Source organism: Hermetia illucens, chromosome 4 (genome assembly GCF_905115235.1).
Source record: "Hermetia illucens chromosome 4, iHerIll2.2.curated.20191125, whole genome shotgun sequence".
NCBI lineage: Eukaryota > Metazoa > Arthropoda > Insecta > Diptera > Stratiomyidae > Hermetia > Hermetia illucens.
This window is the reverse complement of record NC_051852.1, coordinates 14,260,103-14,280,712: the sequence shown is the minus strand read 5'-3', so window position 1 is coordinate 14,280,712 and position 20,610 is coordinate 14,260,103. Positions and strand designations below refer to the sequence as shown.

Below are 20,610 nucleotides of genomic sequence, written 5' to 3'. Positions count from 1 at the left end.
CTGAATTTCACAAGGGACAAACTGCTTGATCCAGCTTCCGCGGCAGCGACACAGGCACCGTTACACTCGTTCGCTGTACATGTTAACGATAACAAGCTGCACTTGGATGACTTCATACAACACTTTTGGCTATACAAGGAGCTTCCTGATATTAACCATCAGGAGAAAGAGCATCACTGTGCTTGCATGTTGATGGACACTGATTCACCTGCTGAGGATGACAGTGGTGCCGTCCAAATCCTGTTCCAAGCGGAGTTTCTGGAATTAGGCAACCCCTGGCAAACATCCTTACGACAATTTCAACTCCTTAAACGGCATTTAGCATTCAATTAAGTGACCTTTATGAGGGAGTGCGAGGAATTAAGGCACATGCTGCGCGTTGATCCCTTTTGGAGCATTCTTCACACCACGATGTGCAACAAAAATTCCCAGTTGTCTTTAATGTTTCGACGGAAACTTCCAATGGCAATTCATTGAATGGCATGCAGTGGAGCCCCACGATCCAACCTCCTCTATTTCACATCTTTTTACGGTTCAGGGAGATTAGGGTGGCACCCAACTATTCCGATTACCATCATTTGGCAACAGCATCGGAATGAACCGTTCAACGATGTCGTCAACGGATGTCTTGGGAACATATTGGGCAGACTCTCAGAGCGTAACTTGCCGGTGTCGGAAGCCCTATGTAGCTAATCCCATGGAGAAAAGCCAAGCCAGCACAACCCCCGGCGAATGGACGAAAACCCCGCTAATTGCGTCAGTCGTGACTTCCTAGCTGCAGAACCTCTCGACCATCTTCCCTGGAAGCAAGCTCTAGTTTGACTCACTACTTCGTTGACTCCTTTCGACCTAAGGATGGTATCACCTTTCCCAGCCGATTTGGATTAAGTTTAACTTGAGGAGAAGCCTCCAATTATCGTGGCAGCAGCAGCTAACATTCGGGTACTGACCGCCTGCACGTACCGAGCAATCAGCAAGACGATCATTTCCCTCTTTGATCCAATTAACCAAGTTCGGCTTTAATGCTTGGCAGTGAATCAGAGACACTCCATGGCAATACTCCTTTCGCGAGCCCTAATCCATTCCTCCTCCTCACCATATCTGGACGACTCGGTTGGGAGGACGAATCAAACTTTCTACCGAGAGGGAGCTGCGGGAAATCTAGGGTAGAATCGATGAAAATAAGACTGCAGGTTTTGATGACATTTTCGAGAGAGCTGTAAGCTGACAATGAAGACTAAACCCTATCTTTTGGCCAAAACACTCAAACCGTGCCTAAAAGAAGGAATATTTTCTGCCCAGTTGAGTGCTCTGGAATGCCTGTGCTTGCGTTTCCCATCCCACGCTGCGATTTTTGAATTTGTCAATGACCTGCTGCAGTTGTTGCAGCAGAACACCGAGAGGATGTGAAAGTTTCCGCAACGGAGACGATCGCGGCGGTCTTAATAATGCTTGCAAACCCTCAGAGAAGGAAGCAGGTGAATTCAATTTACGAACTGATGTCCCTGAGGTTTTGCGCTGCCTTTAGAACCACGTCAGATGAGTAGTGGTGTCACCGGCATGATCCTAGTCGAAATTCTTATAAACGAAATGAGTGTGCTGTACCATGCAAGATTTTGGTGCTCAGAGATGGCCGTAACGCAGACGGGGCAGTAACCTTCTCAGTTGAGTCAAGACCAAGGACATATGGGTGGAGAATGCTGGGAGAAGTGGTCTCCACCCGGTTGTTGGCGATTGGCCCCCATCTAGGGGTTTCATGGTGGCAGTGGTTGTGTTACGCTGAACAACTGAAGTAGGCCTCGCATCGAATGGGATGAATGCTAAGTCTCCGCTCAGTATGAACCGACACCGTTGTGCCAGTCACAAGGCGCGAGGCCTTCAAATCACCATCCAGCAAATCAAACCACCGTTGTTTCGGCCTGATTTTTGGTCGTTTACCATCCACTTCGATGTTCACACCAATCTTTAGTGGCTTCTCGTTAGCGTGAATTATATGACCATACCATCGAAGACACCTTTCTTGCAATTTTTCCACGATCGTTGCAATCCCATATCGATCGCGGATATCTTCATTTTGAGATGTGATCAAGGCGTGTCACGCCACTTACCAGAAACCGTCTTTTGATGTTGTTTTTGCACGAGATTCAAATAAGTTGGGACGAGTCGTGTCACATTCCGACGCAAAATTCTGGGAAAGAGCGTGAACCCAGAGAGTACAGTTGGACAGATGATGATGTCGAAGGAAATCTGGCATACCTTTTCCTCCGCAATTGTAAAAGTACAGAACAACCTGTTGAAGGAAGTAAGGAAGAGAAAAACTCGAAGGACGAGAAGCATGAGTGCTTAAAGGCAATACGCTCGGTCGACTAAGCTGGAGCTAGGAGCCTTTCTATTTCTACATTCTATTCCGTGCACACACAAAAAAAGCACATTTGCTGTGTGCATTGAGATTTGTCTTAACTCAAGCATTATTAAAACGCCACGTGATGACCCAAACGATGAATTCGCTTTATATCTGAGCGACGGTCTACTTTGCAGATCAATAGGGAACGACCCGAAGCTCGACTGAGAGAGAAATGGCTGTACCTGTAAGCTTACGACCGGGAGAAGCGGGTCCGGTTCGCACCAAAGCGAGCCGGCCGCGCTACCAATCGGGCAGAAGTTAAAGAAGTAGATGATTTGGTTTTGTCAAGTACTTCCGCTTGGAATACACTGGCCAAAACCTAAGAGACCATACGACTCAGATACACTGTGTGTATTCTAAAAAACCCCACGCCGACTCTGCAAACCATCTTTGATCCATCGGTAAAGAATATTGTGTCATAACTTTACAACACGCCGCCGGTCTTTCACTTTGCCTTGGTTGGAAAGTCCACAGCAAAGTTTCTCGTGAAGTTCAGCTTCCGTGTGGCATAGTCCGTGAGGAATGCACAGATTTCGCGTGGTACTTCGTCTAGGATATTACTGTAGCCGTAGGCCTTCGCTGCCTAGGATCCGGACTCAGGTAGTCTAACGGCACTGCACGCTACAACGTATTTAATGTGGAGGTCTAGGGGAGGGGATGCAAGAGTACATTGAGAGCATCCGCCGGGCAGGACTTCAGAACCTCGGTAGCACCTGCACACGCGGTTGTTTGCTCAAAGCCCACCACCATACAATAGAGCTGTACGTTAGGATTGGACGCACGACGGCGATGTACATCCAGAGCACCATCCTCGGCCGGAGACCCCATTTCTTTGCAAAGGCTCTCTTGCAGGCATAGAAAGCTATACACACCTTCTTAACCCTCAGTTATATGTTCAATCTCCAATTTAGTTTTTGATCCAGGATTTCACCCATATACTTTACATTGGAGGAAAGAACCAACCTTTTGTTCATTCAGCCGTGGTACGCGGAATTCAGGTACCCTTCGTTTGGTGGTGAATAGAACCAATTCCGTTTTGGTTGGGTTTATGCCGAGCCCGCATCTTGCAGCCCACAGGCACACCTTTCGCAATGGAACACTTTTACCTTTGCGTTCCTGACTCCGAACCGCACTTTATAGTCGACCATTTCCAAGTGCCTCTAGGTACACTCCTTTTATATGAAGTAGAAAAGGTTGACTGCTTGTCTGGAGTCCCTTCTCCTTGATGGCAACTCAGTCGTCCATGGGAATCGGGGGGGTTGAAGGCGCAGGGATTGGACGAGCTTGTCCTTATCCATGCGAATTTTCTGTAAACAGATGCGTTAGACCGGTCTCCTGGGAATCTCGTCGTAGGGAATGACTCGCTTTACGCCTTCCCAGGCATCGCTGATCTTAGTGACGCTCGAAACGAGAAAGTCTCTGGAGAATTGGTCCTCGCAAACTAGAACGTAGAACCCACGGACTACCTGAGAGGAATCAAAGCAGGGGATGGATCCCGTGTGTTTGCCTTAGGCGTCCAGGAGATGCTCAATAACCATCTCCGACAGTGTGGCCTCAACACTGGTCCACACCTCCAGTGCTAGTTTGCCGCTAGCGGAATTACCATTCGCCAGCGCCATACGTAAGTGGCTCCTGGCCACGCGAAACCCTCCAGGTTTCGCAGTTCATAGCTCCTGGTCTAGCTGTCATTGCGTACTTTTCTTCAGATGTGGCGTACCATCTGAACTCTTATCTACTGTGCCCCGCTTGTGATCTTGTTCGACCTCGTCTTGAGATCGATTGCGTTTCAGAGTGATGGACTTCGCCTTCTGCTCGTCTGCCAGGCGTTTGCTGTTGTATTCCTCAACAATCACCTGGAATTTAGCGAGGTCTTTTCCTTCTTATTCTGAGCAATATTGCTGAGAATATGCATGGCCTTCTGGTACTGGCTTTTGAGAAGGACACCAGTGGACCTTCGCTTCTTAGTCGGTTTACGGTGACCGACGTTCTTGTCGGTCTTTGCTTTTGAGGGATCCCTTGACGTCGAAGATTTCGGGTTAGGAGTATTATGTCTGGTACTCGCTACACCCAGCTTGGCGGCAGTGGATTCCAGGCTGGAAACCACTAGTCCATCTGCCGCGTCGCTCCGGGAGATCTCTGTCATTAGTTTCAGCACAACGGTGCTATGTCTGGCACCGAGTGTACTGCTCCCGACGGCTACTGTCTCCTGGCTGGATGCCAGCAGCTCATCCTCCGATGATGCGCCTCGCATCATCTCCTCTCTGAAGGTGCCCAAAATATTCAGAGTTCGTATACTAAAGACCAAGCTCCCCATCGGTCAAACCACCCTCGGCTTATGCTGTTCCACCTTGGCTTGAGGTCCTATTAGCACCTTCTCCAGTGCAGGGAAAACAATCCCCAGGCTGTTGCTCGGTCCATCCCTCCGCCAGATCTACTTGCCCCTAACACATTGACCAGCAGACAAGCAAATTCTCGTCAGTTGGAAAAGCCTACTCCCAGCCCGGCCCTACACACTCTTGGCCCATCCGAAGACGGTTTCCAGTGGCCACGGCGAGGAGGTCGTGTGAGGACTTGCCGAATTATGCAACTTTAACCTGAAGCATAATCAGACCAGGCCGATTTTTGTCATATTTAGACAAATTTCTATGCGACAGAGACGATAACTCTTGCCTCTATCACTCAATGCTGACGAGCGGTCAACTAGTTCGGCGCACAGCTCTCCTAATTTACTCAAATCTGATTAGAACGGGAATTACGTCTAATGCTGATCCCCAAATCTAGATAAGCTTCTGGATTGTAGCGAGTATTCTCGTTATCATGAATTGCGTCAATAAAATGAAATCCGATTGGTCTATGATGACTTGCGCAAGTTACCTTAGCAGCGCACGCATCTGCCTCGCCGACGCTAATCTCGACACTCAACTCTTATCTGCCCAATTGTAGGCTGGGCGCCTAGATTAATTGCGTTCTGACTTGTGCCTGGAAATCAAAGCCGGAAAAAAGTGCTCGACTTACCGATAAAACTCGTACGTGAACTTCTCCTTCAACGTCTCGAAAGTCTCCTTTCCCACCGAATCGGAGCCGAATTTCGTTGTATCCACTTTCTGCACGCATTTGTGTATGAACGCATATTGCCTGGCGATGCTCTTGCACTGGTTGAGCGCCTGCCCCAGCAGATTCGAGCCCTTCAGCTCCTGCATGTCGTTAACCGAAAAATAAAGCACCGTTGCATGCCGCTCGGGCAGCAGATCGATGTATGGCTTCCAGAAGCAGTCGGGGCGAAGCCGCTCCAGCAGGAGACCAAAGGCCAGCTTCACGTTTGTCATGGAGTCGAGCAACGGAATCTCCGAGACTATCGGGATCAAGTAGCTCGTGAGACGCTCCTCGGACATTATCATCTTCACGGGGACCGTGAGCACGAGATCGTTCTGCTTGAAATCCTTGCTCGCCTCGAGGCCTAGTTCATAGCCTGGAAATTCGGCGATCTTGACGCCTTCGAACTGGGCGCCGTTCTCCTCGCACCACTTGCAGAACGTCTCGATGGTGGCCAGGCGGTTCTTCGCGGCCGAGCTTTTCACCTTCAAGGTACTCTCGATCGCCTGGACCCGATCGAGAATGCCCTGTATCTCGACGTACTCATTCCACTGGTCGGCGGGCGCCTGGGTCTGTCTGAATCCCAATTTGAATAGCTTATCAATGAGTTGGTCCAGCTCGTGGCGTTTCTGTGCCGAAAGCTTCTTGGGAGCATCCTTTGGTACGTTGGCCTTCTTCTGTGGTTTCTTGCCCATTATGCACGCAATTCACTCAGAGTCTAATTAATTCACAAAACGAACGGATGATTCCGATTGGCACAGTTGTAACCCGGGCGCTATTGAAAACGTGGTCTCTTTCGCGAAAATATGCACGCTGATAACTCACGACAGCACTTAAAATATCATTGAAGCGTTCACTGAGTTGAATCACGACATTCGAATGACGGTTTCATGCAAGTTTTATAAATAGAATTTGGGAAATTCGGAGATTTCAGTGAGAAAACTTATTTCGAGACACCACACTTGTGAGTGAATGTAAACAAAACAGCGGTAGCGGTGATGAAACTTCAAATTTTTTTGACAGTTAATGGTGCTTGGTTGAAGGCCAATGGAATGAATTGAATTGGAATGAGATTGGGTAATTGTGAATAAGGAAGTTAGGATCTTGCTCAACAATTGAAGATAAACACAAAAGTCAAGGTGCACATCTAGATACTTCCTTAATGATAAACTAAGACCACAAATCTTTTACGAAGTGGATAAAGATACGGTTCCATTTCCAGTGAAAGTTTGAAAGCATCTGATACATGACACTTGTACTACGAAAATTCAAGAAATCTAGAAGCATTTCTTATCAGATGACATTCCCATTATGACAATTCGCAGGATCTAGTACAAACGAGGATGACGATGTAAACAATTCGTTTTGCGCTAGATACAATAAATGCTAGTAGCCGACGGTCCGGCGAGCAATCAACGCTTGTTAACACGGCAAATAAGGTCGTTTCTGATTTCGCAAATATTCCGGTGCTCCTAATTATCAAACCCTAAGTGCAGTGTGCCCTTGTTTCCCTTCTATTAGTGATCCATCGCCGCATACTTCCGGGGCGACAACATGATTTCCGTGAACTTTTTGGTGCTTTGTGTTGCGAGTTTTCTAGTGAATTCTGGTGCCGCGGTTGTCCACACTCGACCTGAGCAGATACACTTGGCGTTTGGCGGTAAATATTGAAACTTTTGTTTGCTACGCTTTGCTTTGTGATTACTGCCTGCAGCGGGCCGTTTTCCGCATTCATTGCGGAAGGGACTGCGATGCGCAATAGCCGCTAACGTTGCACTCGCTTATCGGCAATCGCACGCTCGGAATTGCTTGTTTTTGTTTATTATCTGTAGTTCTTTGTTGTTTTCTAATGAGCAAGCGACCACTAATCTTAGCTTCAATGTGAACACACAATTGGGCCCCTTGTGGGGTGTCAAGTATCGAATTTCTCTTGTGATAATGAAAGCAGCGAAAAAAAACATCCCATGGTTACCCACACTCCCATGTTTCTCATCACGTAGCGCACATGATTCATAATTAGCGGAACAGAACTGCAGCTTTTAATGAAAGTACCTACCCAAGTCTCTGTTATGCGTTAGGAGAGTGATACGCGCTGCAGTTCCATGTCAGAGAGTGAATAACGAAATTGGCTTTGCATCAGGCTGGCACCCCTGGAAGAGGATAGGTATTGGGTTGGCACTGAAGGTATTGCGGATCTGATTCGGATAAAGTTGGATTTGCAACAAATCTTCACTGGGAGTCATCTGGTGCCATGAAAATCGCGATAACCTCTTGAGAGCGTAAGTTCCAGGCTCTCGACCCGATTTTTTGCTATTGGTACCCTAATAGTTACGTCCATATCCCGAGCAAAGCTCTTTTTGAGGCCAACGCGTGGCATTGCGCTTTAAAACTAGAAGGTCGTACCCCTTAATTGCGACAGAGGTGTAGGATAGGCCTTGCATCCACTGGAATGAATACTGAACCTCTCCAGTTCCAGGCCCGCCGACCAATCATTAAGGCACTACTTCGCATGTGTTTCCTTCCTTCAACAGCTTTTTTTTAAACTTTTTTATTTGCGAGGGAGACCGTGAGCTTAGTTCAGGTTCCTTCCCTCCACCACGAAACTCCGACAGTTAAACATCGCTTGATCTGCATTCTTTGGTATGCGTCCTGGACACATCGGCGAATCATCCAGGCTGAAGCGATACAGATTATTGCGGCAACTACCGTGTTTCCGCTCAAGCCACGACCTAATGTTAGAAATGGACTTGTACGTCCACCGACCCTTCGAAGGCTCGTCCACTCTACGTTACCAGATGTCGAGCGACCTTGACCTGACCGAATTCCTGGGTTTTATGCGACCCTCCATAGGTTTTGCATGGTACCGCCACCACTAGAAGAGTAGATAGGTGTCAGTGGCCGCTCGGAAAATTATCGCTGTGGTGCGCGGTTTTCATACCACAACCTCCTCCAGTCGGCTCAAATCGTCAAAGCCATCTCGTAGCACTCAAAAAGAAAAGCAGCTCTCCCACTCTGCAACTGGAGGTCAACCTGAGGTCATCAAAGAATTATTTACCAACTGTCCGCAGCCTGGTTCTAGCTAGAGCGGGTCGAAGTGCCTGGAGGTTTCTCTCTGTTTTTCGCAACTTCGGTGTTGTGAATTGCATAGCTTGCCGAGTATTCCCTACCAGCCTGGAAGTTGTCCCCACTACGTACAAGGCCTTAATGGTCGCTTGACTGTCGGTGAAAATAACTACGTTACGCTTGGGACTAGGATCATGCCTAAGCCATCGACAGGTATCCAGTATCACCAAGACCCGGAATACACTGGCGAATCCTGGGAATCCATACAACTCGAATACATTGTGTGTAGCCACGTAAAATCCTGCTCCGGCTCCACAAACCATCTTTAATTCATCGGTGAAGAATACTCTGTCGGGGCCTTGCATCACATTGCCGGTCTTTCACTCTGCCCTGGCTGGAAAGTCCACGGCAAAGTTTCTCGTGAAGTTTGCCCAGAGTTCACGAGGTACTCCTGCTTCCGGACTCATATAATTTCATAGTACTACACGGGTCCAGGTTCAGTAGGCATATATTGAGAGCATCTACGGGACAGTAGCCTGCACACGCGGTCCTTTGAATCCTTATAACATCCATTCTATTATACTACTTGCTCAGCACCTCACCACACAATAGAAATTTACGTTAGGATAGGCCGCATCCCGGCAATGTACATCCAAAGAACCATCCTCGCCTGAAAGCCCCATTTCCTTGGGGGAATGGCGACCGTTCGATTTCGCGCAGTGGAACACTTTCACTCTTGCGGTCCTGACTCCGATAAGCATTTAAAAAGTCGTTTTTCAGTGCCCCCAGGCACTCTCCATTTATGCGGAGCCAAAAAGTTAGGCTGTTTACCTAGGGTTCTTCCTCCTTGATAATCCACCAGCCGTCTATTGGAATCCTGTAATTTTGAGGATTGGGCGAGCTTATCTTTACCAATGCGGACCTTCGGCAAGCGTATGCGAGCGACCCGCCTCTTGGAAATTTCGTCGAATGGGATGACCTCGAGCTTTACGCCCTGCTAGGTGTCTTAGTCTTCGCATGCTATAACATGGAACCCACAGACCACCTGGGATGAATCGCCTTTGTTCCTTTCCGCAGTCAAGAAGGTGCTCAATAACCGTCTACGCCAGCCTGGCCTCGACGCTGGTGCCAGTTTGGAATTACCATCCACCAACGACACACGTAAGTGACTCCAGGCCACGTCGTTAAAGGGTTTCGTAGTATGTGCCTCGTTGGCTGGCTGTTGCTGCTTACCTGCTTGAAGAGATTGCTTGGGGAAGAAGCTCTTGTATACTCTGCCCCTTTGGGTTGCTGTTTGACCTCATTTTGAGATCAATTGCGTAAAGACCAAACTCCCTATTGACCACGCAGCTCCTGGCGTATACTGCTCCACCTTGGCTTGAAGTCCTAGTAGCACCTTTTCCGAACTACACTGGAAAAGGTGCTAATAGGACCTGCTCCTAACACATGGTCATCAGGTAAACAGATCCTCGCCTGTTAGATGAATCTACACCCAGCCCGGCCCTATACATTATTGGACTATTTGAAAGTGGTTTCCAACGGCCGTCTTGAGGAGATCGTGTGAGGATATGCCAAATTGGACAACCTTAACTTGAAGAATAATCAGACCAGGCCGCCACTACGAGTACTGCCTCAGCTTATGTGGTTCGAAAAGCGCTGCACCCCCTAAGAGCTATCAGTCCATAAACCGGCAACTTTTTGCAAGTACTGCGGTGGTACTAGATGACTTTTGACACGCATACTCTGGGTTCTCCCCAAATCTCAATTTGACAACAATCCTCACCCTCAGCTATTTTATAGCCGGCTTAGAGACGATCCTCTTTGTACAGTTTGTTTTTAAGCCCGCTTGCGTTTTCTCATTCGTCGGGATCAGCCCGGCCTTTTCCAGCCATATCTTTTCCGCTCTCAGTGTTTCCGTTGCGAAAAACCTCCGTATCCTCTGGGTGCTTTGCTACGGCTGCAGCCAGGTGATAATGGTAATTTCCTCTGGGGCGGGAATCACAAGGACTTCATTATACATAAAATTTCACACGAGGGGACCCTGTACCGAGCTCTGTGTTTGTGGTATCCGTGTCGTGGTGATGTCGGCTCTGGAGCCCTTGCCCGGTAATTCTCGACCGTTCTCGCTGAAACCCATACTGCCACTATCACAAACTATTGTGAATAACTCTCTCCATAATTTTCCTCATCGTATGATGCTGCAATTCTATGCCGCTCATTGGGTTTGGAAAATAACATTAACTTTTGCACTTTTCACTGGGCAGGAAATATCCCTGCTTCCGCCTCGAAGTTGTTGACGACAAGGTGGAGCCTATTCCTCATTGCCAGCTCAAAGCTCTTTTAGGGATGCCATCGAATCCTGGAGCCCTATTGTCACCGATCCTACCACAGGTTTTGCCGCTGGTCCTCCTCGGTAATTCACACTCGATCAGTTTTTCTTTCGCTGCGTTGGTGGTGAGGAAACAGAGTGGCTACCATTTCTTTTAGAAGGCGTAGACAGGTGACTTGAGGTTATTTCTGTCCAACCGGGCAAACCATGCTCTTTTCGTAGCTCGATACCGCCCCAATTCAATGCAGATTGCCTGATAGTCGCTGTGAGTGTATTCCTCATTAATTTTCCAAGAAACTTTTCTGACTGAAAAGGCGTTTATGTATATCAATTTCACTATAGACCCCAAGCCACTTTCTCTGAAAATGTATGAGGTCCCAACGTTCGCGAGTGCCACGTCGAGCTCCCCGAATGCTTCAAGAAGAATACGTCCTCCCATATTCGTTGCCCCATTCTAGAGCCTATGCGTTAAAATCCCCTGCTATGGCCCACGACCTCTCCCGCGTCCAGAACCAAATCGCTCAGGATTTGTTTATGCTCGACAAGTGTTACGTTGGGTGGAGCATAGCAGCTGTAATGTGGATGCCCTTCATTTTTATTTTGATCAATCTCTCTTCCGGCTGCCCCGTTATTTTCTGGGAGGTTTGTTCTCCGCATGACCATAGTGCTGAATGTCCTGCTTGATCCTTGACCCAAATGCCACATCTGTGCTTTTGATATGGCTCACTAATTGGGGCCGCATCATTATCTTTCTCGCAGGTAGTTTGCGAAAATAGGTCCTGCGCCGCCTGAAAGTGGTTGATTTGTATCAACCTCATTTCTGATCTGCGTTAAAAGCTCTCCTCTACTTCACATCTCCTGCATTGTTTCGACCTGTCATCCGCGCTGGTACGAGTCTCTTCGATGTGATCGAATCTAAGGTATCTAAAGTACCGTTTCGCTGTCCCTTGCTCCTTAAGACAGCGCGTAACCCAATCTGTGTTCACTTTCCGTTTTATCAAAGTTTCAGTGCTGCCTCCACTAGTAGACTTATAATGGTGGTTTGTGTTCCACCGCAGGTCTTTCTGAACCTTTTACCGATAACTCTGAAGGTTCGATAAGGTCAGACTCCTTTTTCAAGGCCCCTCGAATCTCGTTCTCCGGTCTACTGGCTCGTATGTCTGCTTCCTACCCTAAGCACTTTCTGATTTGGCTCAATAATTTGTCGGTGGTTACATCTTTGGATTCATTGGGCTCTAATTTAAGCTTTCCTTTCTAGAACCGTCTGAGTCTGCCTTCGCTCTCCGCAGAATGTCAGCGTATGACTATACGCCTCGTTTGAAGATGATAATAACCGCCAGTCGTATCCTCATACGATCTTTCCTTTTCCAAGGTGCCACCTTATTCCATGTTTCTACACCCTCCTTGTGTTAACATTTAATGCCACAGTAGCCCAGGTTCCCACTACTGCGAGACTGAAGTCGTTTGATAGCAACGGCCAGAAACCCACTTATCCACCCCCAAAAACGACCGGTACTGGGTTTCCAAAGCATATACCAGTGGTTCATGCAACTCTCTATGGTCCTGAGTGTTGGCCCACTATAAAAAACATTAAACGGCGTCTTGCCGTAATAGAGACGAAGATGCTGCGGTGGACTGGTATGGTCACGCAATTCGTGCAAACGAGAATTCATTTATCAATATTGATCTGAACATCGAAGTCGATGGTAAACGACCAAGAGGCCGGCAGAAACAACGGTGACTTGATACGCTGGATGGGGATTTAAAAGCCTCGAGATTGCATCCAGATCAGGCATTTATTTGATAGAGCCAAATGGCGAAACCGATCACGTTGAGCCGATCCCGCTTGTGAACAGGACAAAGGCTGAAGAAAAAGATGTACAAGTAGTTCTAGGGCGAGCGGCTCGACAGTTGAGGTAGGGGAAAACTGCAGCTCCAAGCACTCAGGGCTGTTATTAGGTGCATTGTATAACCTTCCAAAACCCCCTATTCAACGATAATCTGCCTGCGGCGTTCACCGGCTTCTCCAAATCTGAAAACGTATTCCATAGGTAGATTCTGAGCAGTGTCTCATATCACATATGTTGTTAACCAGGATAACTTGGATATCTTTTGAAACTACCATCCCGGGACAGAATCTACCGAATCTATCTCTTGCTTCTTCAAAGTTCCATTCACATCCGTCTATCGCGTTCCAGGTGAACCCTTATATCGCCTTGACTTTTCAGTTCTTTTCCGGTTTTAGAAAACGGCTATATTTTTCGAGCGGTTTAATGAGACGCTTGATTTCCAGTAATACCACTGCCATATCCTTTAGATGGAGCGTAGTGCGTCAGCCATACCAAAGCCGCATCATTGCTCTCGTCCTTAACTGTTCTGTGCGTCCAATCACATAGCTATTTTACGCGGAAACTCATTGCAGCAGGCTTGGCCCCATTTCTTAGAGATTTTTCGTCTTTGAATATTTTCCTGGTTTAATTTAACTCGTCACGTCGAATCTCAGGTTACTCATTAGCAGCGGCTCTATCGAACCACCATCCGCTCTAGACTCTAAATTTTCATGAAATTTACAGCTTCGAGACCATCAACTACTCCCGCTGTCATTGTTGAATTCGGCCGCCTCCTTGCTGGATTAGAATTTTTCATTGCCAACTCCAGTCTTCGGCAGACAGTCTGTTTGCTAATAGGCGGAGTCTCTCTTTGCCGTGGTTTCCTCTATAGATTTATCAGCAGAGTTTTGTATTACCACTGCTCTCTTCAGTTGGCGGAGCTGGTATTTTTTCACGCACTGACCTTCGGTTGTTAAAAATGGACTTTGTTCTTGCGCTTACTTTCATTTCCCCTTGTTGGTCCATGTTTCATCCCAGTGCGGTGATTTGTGGTCCACGTGCCCAGCGACCCCTCTGGATACACAGGGATGTACGTACGGAAGTACGTTGGGAAGAGAAACGCTCGGTGTCCCAAAGCTTTGTTCGTGATATCATTTACCTCTTGTGTCATTCACCTAACAACACGGATTACTTTTGCTCCTACTGCACGTGCTGGAATACCTGGTCTATTCATTCGACACTAATAAATCAAATTTCTTAAAAGTCCAATTGTGTCATCAACGGAGTCTATTAATAATAATTCCCAGCCGTTATCAATTTATTGCACTTTCTTTATCAATTTTGCAACAAATTCAATTGTGTCCAAGATGCAATTATAAACTATTTATTCTGGGAAATAAACAGATGCTATTTGTAGTATCAAACGTTGAGTGCATTGCATACGTTTTGTGTTTGATACAACCGCATTTCTCTTTTTATTGGATGAGATTACGCCTATTATCGCATCGTTATTTGCGGCGTTTCCTTTTAATCGTTCTTTTTGCAGTCTACATAATTCTGGAAGCTCCATTCATTCTAGATCGTCTGACTCGTCAGAGATTTGCTTACACGTTTTTGGGGTTTCTCAAGAAGAAAGTAACGAACGACAATAGTTGACCTCAGACTATCTAATCTGACGTGCGTTATTTTGTTCGTGGGGTTTGTTGATTAGCAACCGTAAAAGAGAGTCATTCCAATAACTGATAAGCGTATGTCGAAATTTTTTTTTGGGGTAATATTGCGGCGTTAAAGACCAGCCTCTTGATATGCCAGGAAATTATATTTCCATGAAAGAACAAAGAAGAATAAAAATATGGTTCAATGCGCAATTCGATCTCCCCTAGAAATCTTCTAGCTCATGATGTGATAATTTTGAAAGATAACGTACGAAACATAATAGTAGAGCGCAGATTCTGATAGTTTAACAGTGTAAGTGCTCAGTAGGAAAGGCGTGGACCACTTGCTCTTGCAGCCCCGGGTTCGAATCCCAATTCGTCATGGATGTTTATGCCCCTCTTTCTGCTTGTTCTACTGATGTATGCTGCATTCACCTAATGTTGTACAGGAATGCCGTAGAGCCCTTGTCGTCCAACAGCTAGTGTTAGTCTTCAGAAAAAAGGTTCACCGGATCGTTTTCATCATCTTTTGAGAAGATGATGAGCGCTGCCCCACGAAGAGACGTTGAGGTCAAACCACGTTGCGGTAATCACATCGGGTTATTCCGTAGGGAACCACTATATCATGCAATAACCACAGTCCCCGAGCCCAATCTCTGCAGCCAACGCACTGAGGACTACTTGGTAGACCATGCTACCCTATAATTATCCTTAAGGCTAAGGTCGCCGCTTTTCACTGAAGAAGAGTACTTAAAACTCGAGTCTCGTGACTGACGGATTATGAATTGTGGGACAGCATTTTCCATTGGATTGGCTAGAACCCGCAAAGCAAACTGTGAATGTATCACCACAAAAAATTACCCTTGAGGAAGGACCTAAACTACTTAGGACATCCGGTAAAAAGATGACTTCTAATAGGCCTGAAATACTTTTGGATTTCGTGGTTAATAAATTGAAATAGATCTTTACTAAGGGACAGTAAAATTACGACGCGACAATGTTGGAAATGCTTCGGACGGCCGGATGTTTTGTACTGAGGAAAGACTTTTTAGCGGATTCTATTAAAAGGGTTGAAAAGGTATTGAAGGAATCTAGTTACATTATCGAGAATCCAAACAAACTAAGAATGTCCAACCTCGTACTGCTAAGGATTGCTGCTACAAACTCGTCCACACAAATTAGCATTAAGCGTCGAGATACAAAGAGCTGGGTAGCATAGTCTCTGCAAGATCCCTCACGAATAGAGAGGACCTCGTCATGAAACTGGAGAATATGAAGTTTACGTCACCGGATAAACAATAAACGATTATTCGCCGTGGAAGCCTTGTTTCCGAGCAACACGATGAAGGAGGTACTTCTTTACCTGGAGGGGTGGTTACTGAGGAAAAATCCCACATTCTTCACGTGGAAATGGGAATCTTGCAACGGGGAAATCCCTGTCACTCTTCTTGAGTGATCTCTTTATGTTTAGAAATGAGAATGGTCCACATTCCAAGGAGCTGCTTCTTAAAATCTGGACAAGGTAGGTAGATAACATTTTCTCGATTGTCCATAAAGATAAAGTGGAGATGCTGGAGGTACTCAACGATGCTCATCGGACTTTACAGTTTTGTGTTATACTGGAGAACTGTCATTTCTAGATTTGAAAATTATTAAGAAGAGAAAAGGGTTTCTCTTTTGCATTTTTAGGAAACCGACCCGGAAAGTTCGATCCACTCCCAGCCATACTATTATACGGAATTGGTCAATATGTTCATAGCGTTTTTCAAAGAGTTTTATTTGAAAAAAGAAAACAGTTCCCTTGAGGTAGGGAGGTGAAGTACAAAGTGTTACCTCAGACTCGTTACCGGTTAAAGCACGCGCTGTTACCTCTAGGACACTGACCCAGAATCGTTTGGCACATTACTTCAAGCCAGACCTATTCATTGTAGGAGCACAACCGCGTGGTCAGCGAGCCTCAGAAATATAGCGTTTTCTCCCATCAATTTCCCTCTTTTTCGCCTTAAGAATGATTTGAGTGTAAAGTGCCACTTTCTTACAGGCTTTACCTCAATTAGGGTGTCCCGAGATACCTAGCAACCTTCCATCGGAAAGTATTTCGAATCAGCTCGAAGAAGCTTATCTTCGTGGGCTTCAACACAACCATGGCTGCATCAACCTGAATATTCTTGGCTGTGGCAACGACAACGACACCACGTCACCATTCCCAGTGAGCGCTGAGCTTGTTTAACCGTGCTTGTGACCATCATTAGGCACCTCGTGTCATAGAAGACTATCGTATGAGGCGTTCCAAAAGGTAAATATCTGAGCCGCCCTCAATGTGATCTTCATTTTGTGCTGCCTTTCCCGGGTCTCATAAAAGAGGGTGTGGTCCTTCAAAGTATTCCTCAATATAAATAAATATAAAAGGTAGCCTGGGATACGGAACTGATTTTTTAACGCCTCAAACATTTAACACTGCCTCAATCGCATCAATTGTGGAACGCCCCGTGCTAAAACCATGTTGCATCAGTCAGTCTTGGCGTCATGAGCTTCTCAAATAGCTTCTCCATTGTGTCCAACAAATCGAGAGCCTTTATTTATCACTACAGCTCTCGTAACCCTCCCACTGTCAGACATGCATCGAATGCGCTGAGTAGCACGTCCGGCTTATACTTACGTACACGTTTCAGCACTTCACGCTGGGAATATCATCCGATCCTGGCGCTTCTTTGTCCTTCATGGACCGGACCGCCTCCTATAGTCCTTTTCAGTGAAGAGGGGACATTGCTCAATATTCCCCCTCTCAACGAAAGCGTTGGGATAGACAGGAAAAGATGCCTGCACCATTTCTTCCATCTTTACTATTTCCATGGAACAGAGCGATAAAAGTGCAACGAGTTTTTTGGCAAACAGCTTATACCCGAGTCCCCATGGCTCCCTCTTAATGTCGCTGATTAACTTCTGACAACAGCGTGCTTTTTGCCTGTTGATTTCAGGGTGGAATTCTTTTTTCGCTCTGATATGTTCTGTGGATCTAAAGGTTACCTCATCTTGTCCCCTTGCACGCTAAGCAATTCGTCGAAGTCCGAGGCAGTTTCTTTGTAGACTTGCAAATTCACGCGTCCACTATTTTACAGGTAATTTCCCGTGACAGGCTCTCCTTTTGAGCAGCGATGCATTGCAAGTTACGGTGATAAGGCTCATTGTTAAATGTATTAGCGCAGTTCAGTCGCAATTCTTCTGTCCGTGTCCGGATCTTATCGCTCATTTACCCCTCTTGAGACAGCTTCAGCGAATTTTCCCACGGTAGGTGTTTGCCAGACATCAGAAAATTGGGAGAAGCCATTTGGCTTTTCGAAGGAAATCGTCCAGTACCCTCCACTGAAACTAAGAACTCCATAGCAAATGTTACGTCAGGGATAGTGCCCTCGCAACCGGGGTGTCAGAAAGTCAGAGTGCTACCGATATCTAGGACAATAAGTCCTGTCCTGGCAGCCATCTACAATCTAGTTGAAGCATGTCATATTCGAGAGTTCTGGCGTTAAAGTTCCCTCGGACTAAAATTCTCTCTTCCGTGTTACGAATTTCGTCCTCCAAGAAGGCAAAACTATTACGAAAAGCGAACCTAGGTTCGTTCAGTGTGAGGTAAACGCTGAAAAAAGTCACTTCCGCACAGCGAACCCAAACGAAATTATCTCCTCGACCATGGGCCCACCCTCGCAAATTAACGGCATCTCACACGCAGATGGCAGCAATGCCAATTAGATGGTGACCTCTTATCTCGGTAAGTTACCGATGTAAAAGATTACTCTACCGTCGGGGTCGAAAAGGAGGTTTCGGGTCTGGAGAGATAGGGAGGATTTGAGGGAACAGATGACTTCGTAGAAGATTCTCTTCGACGATCTCAATCTGCATGGCCTGGGAGATAAGGGGATTGGGGCGGGGTAGACATTTGTTGAGGAATTTGAGGGCATGATGAGCTAGGACCGCGTTGATGCGGAGCATTTGACAGGAGTCTTAAAGGATCTGGTTGAAGATGGATTTGAAGCGGTCTTCGTTTTTGTAGATGTTGGAACAGTGGCGTAAGATTCGGCGTTCTTTGCGACGGAGTCGTTCGATTTGGGTAGGGGAACTATCGGACCAGAAAATGAAGCTGAAAATGGGGAGGGGCGGATAAGCTGCTTGTAGCAAAACAGCTTGACTTTGGGAAGTGTTGGGCTGCTGTATCTCAGGATTGGGTAGAGGGATTTGAAGGCACCAGTTGCACGGCTCGGCTCCTTCGTGATATGTGGGAAGTGGGATAAACGGGAATTCATTGTCACCGCAAGGTAGGTGACTTCCTTTACGGTTGGGATTGCGGCGTTGTGAATTTTCAGGAATAGGGTTGATATGTCGCTTCTTATCTTCTCCTTAGCTTCACCGGCCGGGATGTTTCTGGTGGAGGTGTAGAAGATGAGGTCATCTGCATATTGGGAGGATTCGGATTGGATTTGGGTGTGAGGTTGGTTTAGGTAGGTCTGCGGTGAACAGTGAGAAGAGGGTAGCAGAGAGGATTGATCCTTGAAGGATGCCAGCCGGACTGAAATAGGGAGAGGAGAGGTGTTCTTGTAGTGGGACTTGGGATTTCGTCCGGCAAGAAAGTTAAGAGGTGCGGATGGAAATGGAGGACTTCAGAGAGCTTATAAGCGAGTCCGTATTGTCATACGGAGTCGAAAGTTTTCTTTATGTCTAGAAGACAGGCTATGGTCGGCGCGTTCCGGTTGAGGCCCAGGAGGATGTCCAATTTGAGCACGAGAAGTGCATGCTCAACCAAGTCTTTAGGTCTGTTGGCGAATTGAAACTAAGAGTGATTGGAGTTACAGTGCTCGTCGATGATGACTTTTATGATCCGCTCCAATATCTTGGCGGACAATAATCCTGTAATTATCGGGATTTAGAGGATTTTGATCCTTTTTTGGGATAGGAACTATTCGAGCACTTTTCCCATCTGTTGGGGACTGGGCGTTGATGAGGCAGTGGTTGATGATGGAGGGCATGATGGAAACAATGTTAGGGGCGCATTTCTTTAAGACGATGAAGGTTATTTTGTCAAGTCCTACCGATTTTTTGTTCTTTGAGGCAGTGATGGACGCCCTGACGGAGTCTGGGGACGGGCAGGTTTTCCTGAGGAGTAGTGTAGAGGGTGAGGATTCTTTCGCGGATGGACTTGTCTAGTTCGCGGATTTCGAAGAGGACGTGAGAGGATTGCGGAAAGTATCTATTTCTAAATAGTCTCCGTTTGAGGGTCTTTTTATACTGGGTGTCGATTAGGATGTCATCGGGGAGGTTGCGGTAATTCAAGGGACGGGATGGGATCAGTTCGTCACATACTTGCAATTCGTGCTTCGTTGTATTGACGGACGTCAATAGTGTCGTTGGGAACTGTACGTTTGGATGGAAGTAGGAGAGTCTGAAGTGTAGTTTTGAGGGCTGTGTGATGTGTTTCGCGTTTGCGCGCTGGAAGTCGGGAACTGAAGGTGGGGTGGACCGAACGACTCTGTCTGGTAATTTGATGTTTAGGATTATGGCATGGTGGTCGCTGACGCTGGGGATTGTTTCGAGGAAGGGAAAAGTGTTTGGGTTGGAAATAACAGTTAGGTTATTGCTAATAAGAAAGTCGTCTAGGTAGGAATGGTAGAGTGTTCTGTTGAAAGTTGGAAGGGTCGGGCTGAACTGGGCTAGATTGATGGTGGGATGGGAAGTTGCACGGAAACGTTGGAGCTGATCCCCGTTCTAGTTCGACCGTGCATCGAACCAGGACGGGTGTCTGGCGTTGAGGTCTCCACCGATAATCAGTGACCACTGTTTTCCGGGAGGCCGATGTTGAGAAGCGCAGAGGCACTTGATGCGGAGAAAGTCGTGTGTGTCGAGGAATTGGTTGGGATAGTAGAGACAGTCTGAAGTGCTTGGGTATTTATACTTTTCGGTTATCGTAATCCTTATCTGCTAGCCATGAAGTCATAAATCTATTCGTAGACTTAAACTCTTCTCGCATCAGGTACTTTGTGGCGTATGGGACAATTCTCATATTTAACAAGTGAAGACTTAGTGACTTGGTGATTGGTTAATCTTATCTCCATTTGGGATATTTCTTTTCGGGTGTAGACGGACTCTGGTTCCGTAACTCGCCCAGTTAGGCCGTCTTTTTTGTTTCGAGTATTTTTCAAAATAAAGGCCTGAGGATGTCAAGGGAGGGTGGAAACCTGAGAACGCCCC

The 20,610-nt window shown here is 46.7% G+C and overlaps 2 protein-coding genes across 4 annotated transcripts in view; one reads left to right on the top strand and one right to left on the bottom strand.

Moving 5' to 3' along the window:
* Positions 1–6,476, bottom strand: part of LOC119654623 (actin-histidine N-methyltransferase) — a 358,831-nt gene extending 352,355 nt beyond the window's left edge. Inside the window, exon 1 of the mRNA XM_038060095.1 lies at positions 5,420–6,476. Coding sequence (XP_037916023.1) covers positions 5,420–6,192 — 773 coding nt within the window. The 5' untranslated portion in view covers positions 6,193–6,476. The remainder of the gene's footprint in view (positions 1–5,419) is intronic.
* Positions 6,477–6,819: 343 nt separating this feature from the next.
* The window catches only part of LOC119654635 (acid phosphatase type 7), a 33,061-nt gene continuing 19,270 nt past the window's right edge, over positions 6,820–20,610 (top strand). The window contains exon 1 of one of the 3 annotated variants that reach the window (XM_038060109.1): positions 6,820–7,157. In XM_038060109.1, coding sequence (XP_037916037.1) covers positions 7,052–7,157 — 106 coding nt within the window. In that variant the 5' untranslated portion in view covers positions 6,820–7,051. The remainder of the gene's footprint in view (positions 7,158–20,610) is intronic. The other 2 variants (XM_038060108.1, XM_038060107.1) reach the window with 2 other exon arrangements.